General features: G+C 38.3%; 1 protein-coding gene across 2 annotated transcripts in view; it reads left to right on the forward strand.

Moving 5' to 3' along the window:
• The window catches only part of LOC109727027 (myosin-11-like), a 55,713-nt gene that overhangs the window by 9,829 nt on the left and 31,349 nt on the right, over positions 1 to 14,535 (forward strand). For both annotated transcript variants that reach the window (XR_002220694.1, XM_020256888.1), the window contains exons 3-13: positions 417 to 560; positions 668 to 813; positions 898 to 1,054; positions 1,167 to 1,225; positions 1,448 to 1,607; positions 1,743 to 1,892; positions 1,992 to 2,128; positions 2,297 to 2,443; positions 2,566 to 2,667; positions 2,784 to 2,841; positions 2,936 to 3,037. Coding sequence is in view for 1 of the 2 variants with exons in the window: in XM_020256888.1 (XP_020112477.1) it covers positions 417 to 560; positions 668 to 813; positions 898 to 1,054; positions 1,167 to 1,225; positions 1,448 to 1,607; positions 1,743 to 1,892; positions 1,992 to 2,128; positions 2,297 to 2,443; positions 2,566 to 2,667; positions 2,784 to 2,841; positions 2,936 to 3,037 (1,362 nt within the window). In the remaining variant the exon portion in view is untranslated. The remainder of the gene's footprint in view (positions 1 to 416; positions 561 to 667; positions 814 to 897; positions 1,055 to 1,166; positions 1,226 to 1,447; positions 1,608 to 1,742; positions 1,893 to 1,991; positions 2,129 to 2,296; positions 2,444 to 2,565; positions 2,668 to 2,783; positions 2,842 to 2,935; positions 3,038 to 14,535) is intronic.

Raw genomic sequence — 14,535 nt, forward strand, 5'->3', positions numbered from 1 at the left:
TAAAAAAATTTGTTTCCATTATCTAGATCACAATTGACAACTCCAATCTCGATTTGAATGCTCAAAAGTGAATAATGTTGTGATCAAAATTAAGTAATTATATACACACACATTGGGGAATAATCCCGGCAGTTAGCTTCTTAATATGTTTTCTTACATCATGAACAAACCTACTTGATCAACCTTTTTCGAAGAATCACATCAAAGAGGTAGGTTTCATCACCTCTTCTCTAATATTTGTGTCATATTTATCATTCTTATGCTTTTCAAGGAATCTATTCTAGTTATGCGATTTCTCAATTTGCTTACAACATTGTAAATTTCTCGTGTATTTGCCAACTAGACTTTACACCTAGTGAGCTACATCAGATGTGATTCTCTTTTGCTAATTTTTTTAAAAAATATTTGGGTCATAGGTTGTTGCAAATTTATCAAAACTATATCCAAAGGATATGGAAGCTCCTGCAGGCGGAGTTGATGACATGACAAAACTATCATATCTGCATGAACCTGGAGTTTTGCAGAACTTAGCAACAAGATATGAACTCAATGAAATCTATGTAAGATAACGTTCTTTGTATTGTTCATTTTTCACAAATGTTCTATATAGAATAAATGTGGTTTAACAAGTTCCCATGTACATCTCTGACGTCTAGCATGTCGACAGACTTATACAGGAAATATTCTTATTGCCGTGAATCCCTTTCAAAGATTACCGCATTTATATGATTCTCACATGATGGAACAATACAAAGGTGCTCCATTTGGAGAGCTAAGTCCTCATGTTTTTGCAGTGGCAGACGTTGCTTACAGGTAAGTGCCGTTTCTTTCTCTTGTTTAGATAGTTATTCTTGACTCAAACCAAATGACTTATACTCTCCATGCCAATGGGGACAGGGCAATGATAAATGAGGAAAAGAGCAACTCTATCCTAGTTAGTGGTGAAAGCGGTGCAGGTAAAACTGAAACTACCAAAATGCTAATGCGCTATCTGGCTTATTTGGGAGGGCGTGTTGCAACTGAAGGACGAACAGTAGAGCAACAAGTCTTGGAAGTAAGATAACTAGATACAACTAATAAAGCAATCTGATGTATTTTTTTTTAGATTTGTTTTGTTTTTTTTTGTACGTAAAGCCTCATACAAAGTTTATCCAATATGATTATAGTCGAACCCAGTGCTCGAGGCTTTTGGCAATGCAAAAACTGTTAGAAACAACAATTCCAGGTCAGTTGTCTAATAAAAATTTTATATTACTTTTTTAGGTACTTGTTATAAAATACAAAAAATTATATTACTCTTTTGGGTACTTGTTATAAAATACAAAGAATTATATTACTTTTTTGGGTACTTGTTATAAAATACAAAGACTTATATTACTTTTTTGGGTACTTGTTATAAAATGATTGTATATATCTTTTTTTACTTTTATCTTTTTTGTTGAAACAGTCGTTTTGGCAAGTTTGTTGAGATTCAATTTGATAAGCAAGGTAGGATATCAGGCGCTGCCATTAGAACCTACCTTCTCGAAAGGTCTCGAGTTTGCCAAATATCTGATCCTGAGCGTAACTATCACTGTTTTTACCTACTTTGTGCCGCACCTCCAGAGGTAAACTTCTATGTAACTACAAAATATTGCTTATAAACTTGATCTTTCAATGATGCTAATTGATGTTACAACTACTACAAATATAGCTTGTCTCTATGTAATAATCTATACTATCTCTTTACTTTCAATCTCCAGGAGATTGAAAAGTATAAGCTGGGCAATCCAAAATCATTTCACTATCTCAACCAATCAAACTGCTATGAATTAGTTGGTGTAAGTGATGCCCATGATTATTTAGCCACTCGGAGAGCCATGGATGTTGTTGGAATTAGTGCACAGGAACAGGTGGAGTTCATACTATATAACTAATAATATTTCAACAAATCACTAATTGAAGTAATATTAAACTATTAACTAATATGTTTCCTATATAAATTTATGTAGGATGCTATTTTTAGGGTTGTTGCGGCAATTCTTCATCTTGGTAACATTGAATTTGCTAAGGGTCAAGAAATTGATTCCTCAATCCCAAAAGATGACAAATCCAAATTCCATCTCAAGATGACTGCGGAGCTTCTGATGTACATGTTTTGTTATTTCTCTCTCTCTCTCTCTCTCTCTCTCTCTCTCTCTCTCTCTCTCTCTATCTATCTATCTATTTTTTCTCCTTTTTATTTGGTTTGATTATTGTTATGAGACTGTTCTTCATTACACTCTCTTATAATCAATCTGGTGTTGTTCCACTTTAGGTGTAATCCTGAGGTATTGGAAGATGCCCTCTGCAAGCGTGTAATGATAACCCCTGAAGAAATAATCAAAAGAACCCTCGATCCTCTCAATGCAACAGTAAGCAGGGATGGTTTAGCTAAGACAATATACTCTCGCTTATTTGACTGGTAATATGAGTTTATAGATGATTGGAGTTAGTGTTTTTTTTATTATTCATGTTTTAAAGATAGAAGAAGAACTTAGTAGGATATCTTATTCTAATTTTAACAATCACTGCATCATCTTTTAGGCTCGTTGATAAAATCAATGTTTCCATTGGGCAAGATCCAGACTCTAAGTCTCTAATTGGGGTTCTTGACATATATGGTTTTGAGAGCTTCAAAACAAACAGGTATAATTTTTTTCATAAGAAAAGGAATTTGTCTAATTTTTCAGTCAATTTTTGATATGATAGAAACTTTCTCTTCCTCCTACTTCTTTCTCATTTTCATACTACAATTCTCACAGCTTTGAACAATTTTGTATCAACTACACAAATGAGAAGCTACAACAACATTTTAACCAGGTAAAGTTTACCTGCATGAAATGCTATTTTCTTTTTATTAGTTGCTTACTAACATTTCTCCGCTTGCTCTTAATTTGTTTATACTACTTTACAGCATGTTTTCAAGATGGAACAAGAGGAGTATACTAAAGAAAAAATTGATTGGAGTTACATTGAGTTTGTTGATAACCAAGATGTCCTTGACCTCCTTGAGAAGGTTTGTTTCTTATATTTAGCTACGAACTTTTATTTATATGTTTTAATTTTTGTTTCTTAAATAAGTCAGGTAGCCACGGAGTATCTTTTACTAATATTTTACCAATCAAGTAAAAATACTATAATAAAAAACTATCATTTTGAATTGGGACCCTTTTACTTTTGTAATAATTCTAATTATTTTTTTTAAATAAAATTACACTAATTAATAATTAACAGCTAATAGAGTTATTACCTTTGATACACTATTTAACCTAACTAAGTAAAATATCTCAACAAAAAACAAAAAAAGATTGGAAGTTAAAAATGTCTCAATAAAAAAAAAGTAAAATTTGAGGATTCTATTTCAACTTCGCACTGGGTCAGAACAGTTTCCTTCAGTCTGCCACTTCTTATGGTTCCTCAAGCTTGTCACACCTCAAAACACATTTTTTGGACCTGCTCGAACATGTGCTATTATCACTAAACGGGCAAGATTTTTTCTACCTATACAAAACTATAATATACACCAATCAGTACATTTCTTACAAGAATAAGTACAAGCAAGTACCGAACTTAATTAACTTCTAATTAAATCTTTTATAATATCATTACATTTGATCTTATATTGACAAGTCCCCAAAATAGTACATGTTTCATTATTCTTATAAAATCATACTCTCTAGACCAACTCGTAGATGATCCATTTAGCTCGCAATACCCTTGTCGCAGTCACGCATCTTACTAGCAATGGAAGGCTAAAAGCAACAATAATAATAGGATGAGAACTTGAAATAAGTTCCTAGTGGATGCAATTGTTGAAAATGATGCTCTACACCCACTTAATCTATGGGAGGTATATGTTGATCAACAATAAATAATGAAAACTACTACTACAGTAAAGATATATAAAGAAATGTACAACTGCTATACCAAGATACAACTATGCCAAGTAAGATGTAATTATGCCAATGTCCAAGGAAAGATTTACTCAAGTCATTATTTTAACTCTAATCGACTTATTAGTTTGCTTCCAATACCATTCTAAACATGTTAGAGAGAGCCGAGAGTGATCGAAACTCTTTCTAATTGATAAGTACTTGGTCAAAGGTGATTATACTTCCTCAAGCGATGACATGAGGGAGTCGAGGGTGATCGAGCTTCTCCCATGATGACTTATAGAAGGTCGTGACTTGTAGGGTTGCAATCCCCACAAACAACGTCAATGCTTGTTACTTAGTTTACATGCTAGGTTTCAATTGATGATAGGGTCAATCTACGAGTTCATTCACATATTTATTTCTTCTCCAAAAATAAGGTCTCATAGTTTGCTTACACTTTGCTAAGTTTATAACCATATGTTTTCGACTATGTTCAATGCCACTACCATGTCCACTAAGTTCATATGTCCTTATTATTGTGTTCTACTTATGAAGAATGCAACCAAAACAATATAGCATAACAAAAGAGAATGAAAACTCCTATATGCTTTGGTCATGTACCTATAACCCCTCAAAAATTTTCCAAAACTTACCTCATGCAAAACCTATCAAGATTAACCTTCTCTTACTCAAGATAATATGGAAGCTCTTACTCAAGATAATATGGAAGTGTAGGCTACATACATAGAAATAAGAATACTTTAAACAAATAAAAGATCAAACCCATCTAGGTGACATTCCCCACTTTGTCTTTGAAAACCCTCTTTGGAAGTATCTCTTGAGTTCTTGAGGCTTCCAAGAAACCGTGAAAAGGGAGTTCAAACCAAGTTAAAACCTTTGAAAGCTCATTTAGAAAATCCCAAAATTGAATCCTAAAAACTTCAACTCACCTCTACTCTTCCAAACAAGAGAAATGAGACTTGGGAAAGTTGCTTCTTCCTTCTAGAGCTCCTTCCAAGTGCCTTTATCCTTCTCCAACCTTACTAGAAGATAGAGCTCCAAAGTTCCAACAATGGTAGCCTAAGGTTCCTTTTCTCTTTAAAGAAAGAGAGGTGGGGGAGGGAGAGGATGTCAACTTATGCCTATATTGTCACGCCCTGAACCCGAGGCGCAACAGACGCCGCATACCTGCTAAACTAGCAAATTTGCAAGGCTACAAAACCAGACAGAAACTAGCAAAAAATGATTACCACTTTTTCACTAAATTCAAATAATCAAAGATGCGACTAAGAAATTGAATTTCAACTAGAACCAAACTGAATTCTAACGTCTATAAAACTAAAGCTTACTACGAGATACAAGAGAAATTCGGTCCATTAAATACCATAATTAAAAAAGGTAGGTACGAAGAAATAACGAAACAAAAGCAGATAACAAACGATCATCCACGTAGTCCAAAGATTCACATCCGAAAATACTAGATATAGAAATAAAAGAGACTAAAATCAAAACTAGCTACGTCTAACGTTCACTCGGTCCCTACCCTGCCTTGCGAATCAATCTCGAAACTTGGATAAGCAACCATACACCACATTAGTTGGATTAAGCATACAAATAAATAAATACAAAAATTAATTTAAGCGACTGATTTTTAATTTGCAAAATTTCAGAAAGCAAGAATTATCCAACCTTAAAATTCTGATCAGATTGAAACTATGAATTTACAAAGCATTTCTCTTTCAGTAATTAAACACAATAAATATTAAGTCTCTGGCAACTAGCTTTATTGTGTGATCCGTTGGTAAGATCCAGAGGCACCTGGAGGCGCAAACAGAACAGAGGCACCCGAAGGTGCATGTACAAAACAGAGGCACTTGAAAGCGCAATTACAAAACAGAGGCGCGGATAGGCGCAGGCACTCGAGGGCGCAATACAAAGGCGAAGCTTGCTTCTATAAAAAATACATGTCGACATGGCCAACATTAGCATAGTAAAATACCAAGAGACATTATGATTCAAAATTATCCAGTTACTAATTTATAGAACAGATTATCAAATTTCAAAAATTCTTGTGTTAAAAGAATTTGTCAATCACAGCAGAAGTTCAGTTCTCAAATATGTTTAGTAATATGCTTGACCCTTAAGTTAGAATCTACAAAATAAAAATTTTTACACAATCAAAGTGTTTTCCTAAATTATTTAGCGAAAAATTAACGGGTGTCCAGTTCGCTTACCTCAAAAGCGGCTTCTAAGCTAAAAAGCTATCCAGTCGAAAATTGCATGAAAAATCAATCACCGGAACCTAAAATAGAGAAATACGATTTTCTATAAGCTACTTAAAATAAAATTATAAAGAGGACATATATACATTTAGAAGGCAAGCTTATACAAAAATTTGAATTCGGATAGGCTCACATAGGTCGACAATGTCGGCTACAAATGCATGCAAAAGGTCAAGATGAAGCACGAAAGAGATTTAGAATAATAAATTCGATGAAACTCAATTAACAATCAAGAGGATAATGAGTTTCAAAGATTAAAATATTCAAAGAAGCAAGATAACATGAATGAAGTTTTAAATAATAAACGAAGGATCTAATGCTCGAAAAGAGGGTTTTCAAATGTTGAAACATTGATTTGCAATCAATAATTAGATAGAATCAAGATTAGAAATAAAAACAATATATGCCTTCTCTTAGGCATTTTGTCGAACATGTAACGGACTTTCCAATAATATGTAGAATATGCAGAATTTAATACCTAAATCACATAGAGAATACATGGTAAAAAATTACTAATATGATCAATCTATATTTAGGTAGATACCAATCAGATTTGAACGATCTTAGAAATAATCATCAAAGAAGAACACCTAACAACAATCACATAATTATCAATAAAATTTAGATGCTTTCAAGAATAGGTGTAGAGACAAGAATGAAAGGAATGAACCTTCTTAAGGATAGAAATGACGACGATGAAATGTCGTCGACGGCGAATCGAAAATGCCGATGGATGAGGATTGCGGCGGTGGCCGTGAACGATGGCGACGACGATGACGACGGTGATCGGGATGATGTTGGCGCGCATGCGGGAGAAGAGGGAGGGCCGTACGGACGTGAGGGGCAAGAGAGAGAAAGAGGGAAAATGAGAGGTGGGCTCGGCTGAGGGGGAATTAGGGACTAGTGTTTAATTAGACACAATATGCCACCGAGTCCCTCAACAATTGGTATTTACAAAAAGGGTCCAAATTTAAAAGAATAAGGGTCAAAGTAAAAGGAAAAAGTACGGGGTGTTATAATTGCAACGACCCGACCCGCTAGCAACAAATAACTCATTGGGCTCAAACCATCGGCCCAAACTACTTAAGCCCAGTAATTATTACTAGCATATAGGCCTTATATAAACTGATCGAAATCAGTATCCCATCCGATGTAGGACTATTAGGGCGTTACAAACATCCCCTGTTTAGACCCTGACGTTCTCATCGGGTCCAAACCAAATCACAGACAGACAAAATAGGACCAGAATTAACAGGCGATGTGAGATTCTAGAGGTGGCTCCTACGGGTTCAAGAGGTGGCTCCCACTAAATTCGTTGGTGTAGCACTTTGTCCCGCATAGCACTTAGCTCTCACACTTCCGACTCGTATTCGGCTCTGATACCAAATTGCAATGACCTAACCCACTAGCAACTTGTTGGGCCCAAACCACCAGCCCAAAATACTTAAGTCCAGTTATTATTACTAGCGTGTAGGCCTTATATAAATGGATCGGAATCAGTATTCCATCTAATGTGGGACTATTGGGGCGTTACAAATATGTAGGATATATCAGTAGCCCTACTAAGATAATGAGATACATATATACCCTGCAGAACCTACAATTACATATAACTAGACCTGGCAAACAGGCAGGTTAGGTAATCCACAGGCGGGCCATTATACACGCGGGTTATTTGGGCATGGCTTTTAGGGTTTAGGCAATTTTTAGGGGTTTAGGGTTTAGTGTTTTAGTGTTTTAGGGTTTAGGGTTTAAGGTCTAGGGTCTAGGGTCTAGGGTCTAGAATATTGCACCAACAACAGGGTTTAGGGTTTTAGGGGTTTAAGGTTTAGGATTTTAGGGTTTTAGGGTTAGGGTGAAAGAGGTGTGTTGGCTATGATTGTGAATATATAGGAGTGCTGTAATTGCACTTAGGCCCCCCAAATTATTTATATTTGCAAATAACGAACTGCTACCTCCACGCTAGGTTTCCAGTACTCCCCTGATCTTTTGAGCGCCCGAAAGGTCTAAGCTACAACTCTAGAGCCCTTGGGTTCAGCATCCGAAAGTTGATCCAGATGCCCACCCTGTCTGCCCAATGCTGATTTTATATGCCAGTAGGGCAAACCGAGCACCCAATTAATTAATGAGCTGAGTGACCCTCCTCTCGGGTTGAGCATCTAGAAGTTGAACATAGCGCCCACATGAGCAGTCCGAAAGGATTTCAAATGTCCACAGGACGATTTAAAGCATGAATGTTTAATCCTTCACAAATCTATGCTCTTAGGTAGAGCGTCTGCTAGAATCGAGCACTTGACCAAACTATCTAAAAGGTTTCATGTCGCACCCCAATAATCCCACATCAGATATGAATGGGGATGTGATTGGATATTTAAGAGACTTAGACACTAGTAATAATAACTGGGCTTAAGCATTTTGGGCTGGTGATTTGGGCCCAACGAGTTATTGTTGCTAGTGGGCTAGGTCGTTACATTTGGTATCAGAGCTAGTTCACTAGCCATAAGTGTGAAATGAGTCTTGGCTGAGCCAGGGTTGGAATGACAGACTAAGTCAGGGCCGGTGATTGACAGACTAAGTCAAGGTCGGAATGACAAAGGCTAGCGAGATAAGTCTCACATCGCCTGGTGATCTTGGGCTATGTGTGTTTAAGGCTGATGAGGACGTCAGGGTCTAAACGGGGGAGTCTGTGACACCCCTATAGTCCCATATCGGATGGGAACGGGGTTGTCATTAGGTTTATAAGAGGACTCCACCTTAATAATAATAACTGGGCTTAAGATTTTGGGCCGGTGGTTTAGGCCCAACGAGTTATTATTGCTAGCTGGTCGGGTTGTTACATTTGGTATCAAAGCCAGTTCACCAGCCAGTAATATGTGACGAGTCTTGGCTGAGTCAGGGTCTGAAAGACAATGTGATAGGCTATGTCGGAGTCTGAATGACAAGGTGACCGGCTATGCCAGCATCTAGATGACAAGGCTAGCGAGATGGGTCTCACATCGCCTGGTGATCTTGGGCTGTGTGTGTGATTGGACTAACGAGGACGTCAGGGCCTTAACGGGGGGAGTCTGTCACACCCCAATAATCCCACATCAGATATGAATGAGAATGTGATTGAGTATATAAGAGACTTAAACACTAGTAATAATAACTGGGCGTAAGCATGTTGGGCCGATGGTTTGGGCCCAACGAGTTATTGTTACTAGTGGCTGGGTCATTACATTTCATGTGCCCAAAATACTTATTTCGTTTTCTGGAAAGTTTGGAATCATATTTTTACTTATTTCAAAACTTTGTTTTGATCCGATTTAATTCCAACTGATTCCAAACTCAATCTAAACTTCTCCAACCCTATTTTAGTCATGCCTACATGACTTTAATATGTACCTTGCCAATTTCGCTAAAGTTTGGCACACTATACTGAGTTTCAGTACATTATAGGCTGGAGTGAGAAAGAGTGGAAAAGTTTTTGTGTGTGCATGAAACAGTGAGAAAGAACACACATATACATTTGTAGGGCCATGCGTAGGGCTGGCAAATGAGCGAGCCGGCTCGCGTTCGACTCGCGTTCGACTCGATACTTGGCTCGCTCGAGCTAGACTCGAAATTAAATGAGCTGAGCTTGAACAAAGAAAAAGGCTCGAAATTCATTTCAAGCCAAGCTTGAGTATCAGCTATTATTAATAATGTCCATGGTCTTTTATTCCAATCCGATGTGGGACTATTAGGGTGTCACGGATAAAGTTGTCCAAAATACTCGATATACCGTACCAAATCCGGATCCTACCCGAACCCTATCCGGATCTGAACCTGACCCGATAAAAAATGGATAGTATAAGGCTAAAAAAAATTATCTATTAAAATTTTGAGTATGGGTCCAGATACTTTTTACCCGTACCTGACTTGGACCTGACCCGAACCCAACCTTTTAATGAGTAGGATTCGGAAGAGTTTCCAAATCTGGACCCTGAACTGGACTCGGATCCAGACCGAGTGAAATACCTAATAATAAATAAAAAAATTTGAAGTTGATGGATCAATGTTAATAGAACTTACAAATGAAGGATCTCTATATATTTTTATCATAGTGAAAACCCTAGTCGCTCTATTTACTTTTTTTTTATTTTTTATTTTACTTTTTGCTGATGCCAAAATTAAAATTAACACGCCGACCTAACCCACATATGAGCTAAAGAAATAAGGACACGTGATACACCAGGAGTCGGTAATAAGGTGCCTGAAGGTCAAGAGCGTTTAGGCGGGAACGGTTGAGAAATAAGGCGTAACTTCCATGTGAAGTGGGGCGTAACTTCCATGTGAAGTGGGGCGTAACTTCCATGTGAAGTGGGGCATAACTTCCATGGTCATGGCTACACCATTTTCCCTACTACAATAACCAACTAATAATGTGAGCTGATAAGATATTATAAATAGTAACTTTGAAGCCTGTAATAGGGGTCTTTCTCCCCCCTGAACGAGAAGACCACCATATTTTCAATACTTTTCTTTCCTGCATTTATCATTTTCTAGGAGTAGTTTACATGTAATCTTTTTTTTACCCACATTTACTGCTTTCCTAGGAGTAGTTTTTAAGTTAGATCTCTCGAGTCTGTATGCCCTACGGGCACACTCTGTTGTAATCTAGATTTTCAGAGTCTGTATGCCCTTTGGGCACACTCTATTTTATTAATATATGCATTCGACTCTTTCAACCGACCAGTTACTATGTATTCCATATATTCGGCTCATCAACCGACCCAAAATCTTGTGCATTCTGTACATTCGGCTCTTCCAGCTGAACCGAGTCTATAGTAAAGGTCTTCGAACTCGGCTGATCCGATCCCTCGTCAGCCAAATCGCTTGATCCAGTCGAAGGACGCAAACTTCGAGGGTCACTAATCGTAGCCGTTCCGCATCCCTACACTCTTCCCGAGGAGGATCTTTGACCGGGTCAAAGAATAAGGACGTTCGGCTCCTAACAATTTTTGGCACGCCCGGTGGGAGACCAATTTAGGTAAATTTATATTTTTATTGAAATTATGGCTGACGATAATGCTATGAACCTCCGGAATAGAGCCATTCCCAGGCCTTCAGGGAATGACCAAGCTAGTAGCACCGAAAATACGAATGAGAATCAGGCGGTACTACTTGTTGGAGGAGAGACTAGTGAACAGTCGGTTCATCAAGAGCCGAGTCTAATTCAGGCACTCGGCTAGATGACCCTAGTCCTGCAAACTGTAGATCAAAATATCCATCAAACTACCGCTCGACTAGACGCGGTGCTGGCAGCCATCACAGCCTACAATGAAAATATTATTCGAATCAGACAAGTACTTACCCGAAACGAGCAACCTTATGGGAGGCAATAGGGGCCCTTAACTGTGCTGGTGCAACAAAATCCCATCACGCCGGCGGTCTCATAGGCACAACCCCAAATGGCTCCTTTCCAGACTATTTATAGGCCGGCAAATATAAATGTCGACCCGTACTCGGAGATTGCATCAGGTTTACCTCCTTCACCAGCTTACCAGCCCTAAAATGTAGCGGCTAGGGCTGGGGGGCAGGCCCCAAATGTACAAGGGATCAACCCTGTGGTACAAAATTTCGGTCTACCGCAAAGACCAAATATAGCACAAGCGCAAGCACAAGTTCCCTTACAGGGGAACAATAATGAAATCTATGCACAGATCGAAGAAGCCATCCGAAATACTTTCGGAGTAGGTGCAAGGCCGGCAATGCGGCCTATATTTAGATAACCCTATCTTGCGAATATAGACGCAGAGCATCCATACCCGGCAAATTGGAAAATGCTAAAATTTAACAAATTTTCTGGGGATGAGACCAAAAACACGGTCGAACATGTTGCACAGTTTACGGCACAATGCCGAGAAGCCGTTGCAGATCCGCTTTTAAAACTTCGATTATTTAACACGTCATTAACTAAAACGGCGTTTACTTGGTACACAAATTTACCAGCCAATTCCGTTTGAGATTGGGACGAACTAGAAAGAAAATTTCATGAGCAATTCCATAGGTCGGAGCCACAATTATCGGTCGCCGATTTGGCTTTATACCGACAAAAGTCAGGTGAAACGGTCGAAGAGTATTTGAACCGTTTCAAAATAGCCAAAATTTGGTGTTTTATGAGAATGCCGAAATCAGAGTTCGCCAAAATGGTGTTAAATGATCTACATTTTAAGATAAAAGACCATTTTGAAGATAAATATTTTTCTAACATATTTGATCTAGGTGTTAGAGTTGCCTAATGTGAGCAATTCTGGAAGGAAAGTGAGGACGATCGACTACAATGGAGCCGATATAAAAATCAAAGCAAAGGCAAGGAGAAATCCTTGCTAGAAGAACAGTTGGTTCAAAAAGAGCTGAGCCAATCAAGTGAAAGTGAAGAATTGGCTGATAAAGCCGAGGTATATGCGGCTGGTAAAGAGTCACTTTCTTCAAGGAGAAATCCTTGATAGAAGAACATTCGGTTCAAGAACAGCCGAACCAATCGAGTAAAAGTAAAGAATCGACTGATGAAACCGAGGTATATGTGGCTGGGATAATAAAGAGCCGTTTTTTTTAAACCGACCAAAACCAGCGAAACTAAAGCTTGAGTCTCGGCTGTGCCATTGAGCAGTCGATTTGGCACCAATAGTCATCCGAATGTTCATTCGAAAGACTATTGGGGGGGCATTATTAATGCCAAAATTAAAATTAACACGCCGACCTAACCCACATATGAATTAAAGAAATAAGGACACGTGGTACACCAGGAGTCGGCAATAAGGTGTCTGAAGGTCAAGAGCGTTTAGACGGGAACAGTTGAGAAGTGGGGCGTAACTTCCATGTGAAGTAGGGCGTAACTTTCATGTGAAGTGGAGCGTAACTTCCATGTGAAGTGGGGCGTAACTTCCATGAGAAGTGGGGCGTAACTTCCATGAGAAGTGGGGCATAACTTCCATCATGGCTACACCACTTCCCCCACTACTATAACCAACTAATAATGTGGGCTGATAAGATATTATAAATAGTAAATTTGAAGCCTGTAATAGGGATCTTTCTCCCCCCTGAACGAGAAGACCACCGCATTTTTAATACTTTTCTTTCCTACATTTATCGTTTTTTAGGAGAAGTTTACATGTAATCATTTTTTTACCCGCATTTACTGCTTTCCTAGAAGTAATTTTTAAGTTAGATCTCTGGAGTCTGTATGCCTCATGGGCACACTCTGTTGTAATCTAGATTTTCTGAGTCTGCATGCCCTTCGGGCACACTCTGTTTTATTAATATATAAAGGCACTCGGCTCTTTCAGCCGACCAATCACTGTGTATTCCATATATTCGGCTCATTAGCCGACCCAAAATCTTGTGCATTCTGTACATTCGGCTCTTCAAGCCGAACCGAGTCTATAGTAAAGATCTTCGAACTCGGCTGATCCGATCCCTCATCAGCCGAATCGCTTGATCCAGTCGAAGGGCGCAAACTTCGAGGGTCACTAATCGTAGCCGTTCCGCATCCCTACACTCTTCCCGAGGAGGATCTTTGATCGGGTCAAAGAATAAGGACGTTCGGCTCCTAACACGTTTTTTTTAAATTCTAGCTATTTACTGCTTGAATCTTTCTTTTGAACAAATTTTATTAGACTATGTGCAACTAATTAAAATGCAAGTTTTTTATAGTTAAAGATTTATGGTTTTCTCATAGATGGTTTAATAAAGTTTATAAAAAGTATATGCATACGGGTATTCGTACCGGATCTAGTTTCGATCCGTACCCGATCCATACCCGGTCTTAAGCGGGTAGTATACGGATAGTCACTACCCAAACCCGCTCAAATAGACCCGATGGGCATATTATTAAATTAAGTACCAGACCCAAACCTTATCCGGATTTAAATGGGTAGGGTATATATATTTTTTCTATCTATTTCTTTTTAGGGTCAGGGTATAGTATATCAACTACCCAGACCCGACCCTATCCACAGACACCTTTAGTCACAGACTCCCTCGATTTAGGCTTGACATCCTCATCACCATAAAATCACCAGGTGATGTAAGACTTGTCTTGCTAGTTTTGTTATTCAGACCTTGATATAGCCCGTTATTCCTAAATCCTAGCTCAGCCGAGACTCATATCACACTTCTAGCTAGTTATTGGCTCTGATACCAAATGTAACGACCTGACATGCTAGTAATAATAACTCGTTAGGCCCAAACCATCGGCCAAAATGCATAAGCCTAGTTATTATTACTAATGTCCGTGATCTCTTGTATATTGAATCAGAAACCCATTCGCATCCTATGTAAAACTATGGGTGCCAAAGAAAGCGATTATTAAGATAATAGCCGAACTTAATCTC

Source organism: Ananas comosus, linkage group 2, assembly GCF_001540865.1.
Source record: "Ananas comosus cultivar F153 linkage group 2, ASM154086v1, whole genome shotgun sequence".
NCBI lineage: Eukaryota > Viridiplantae > Streptophyta > Magnoliopsida > Poales > Bromeliaceae > Ananas > Ananas comosus.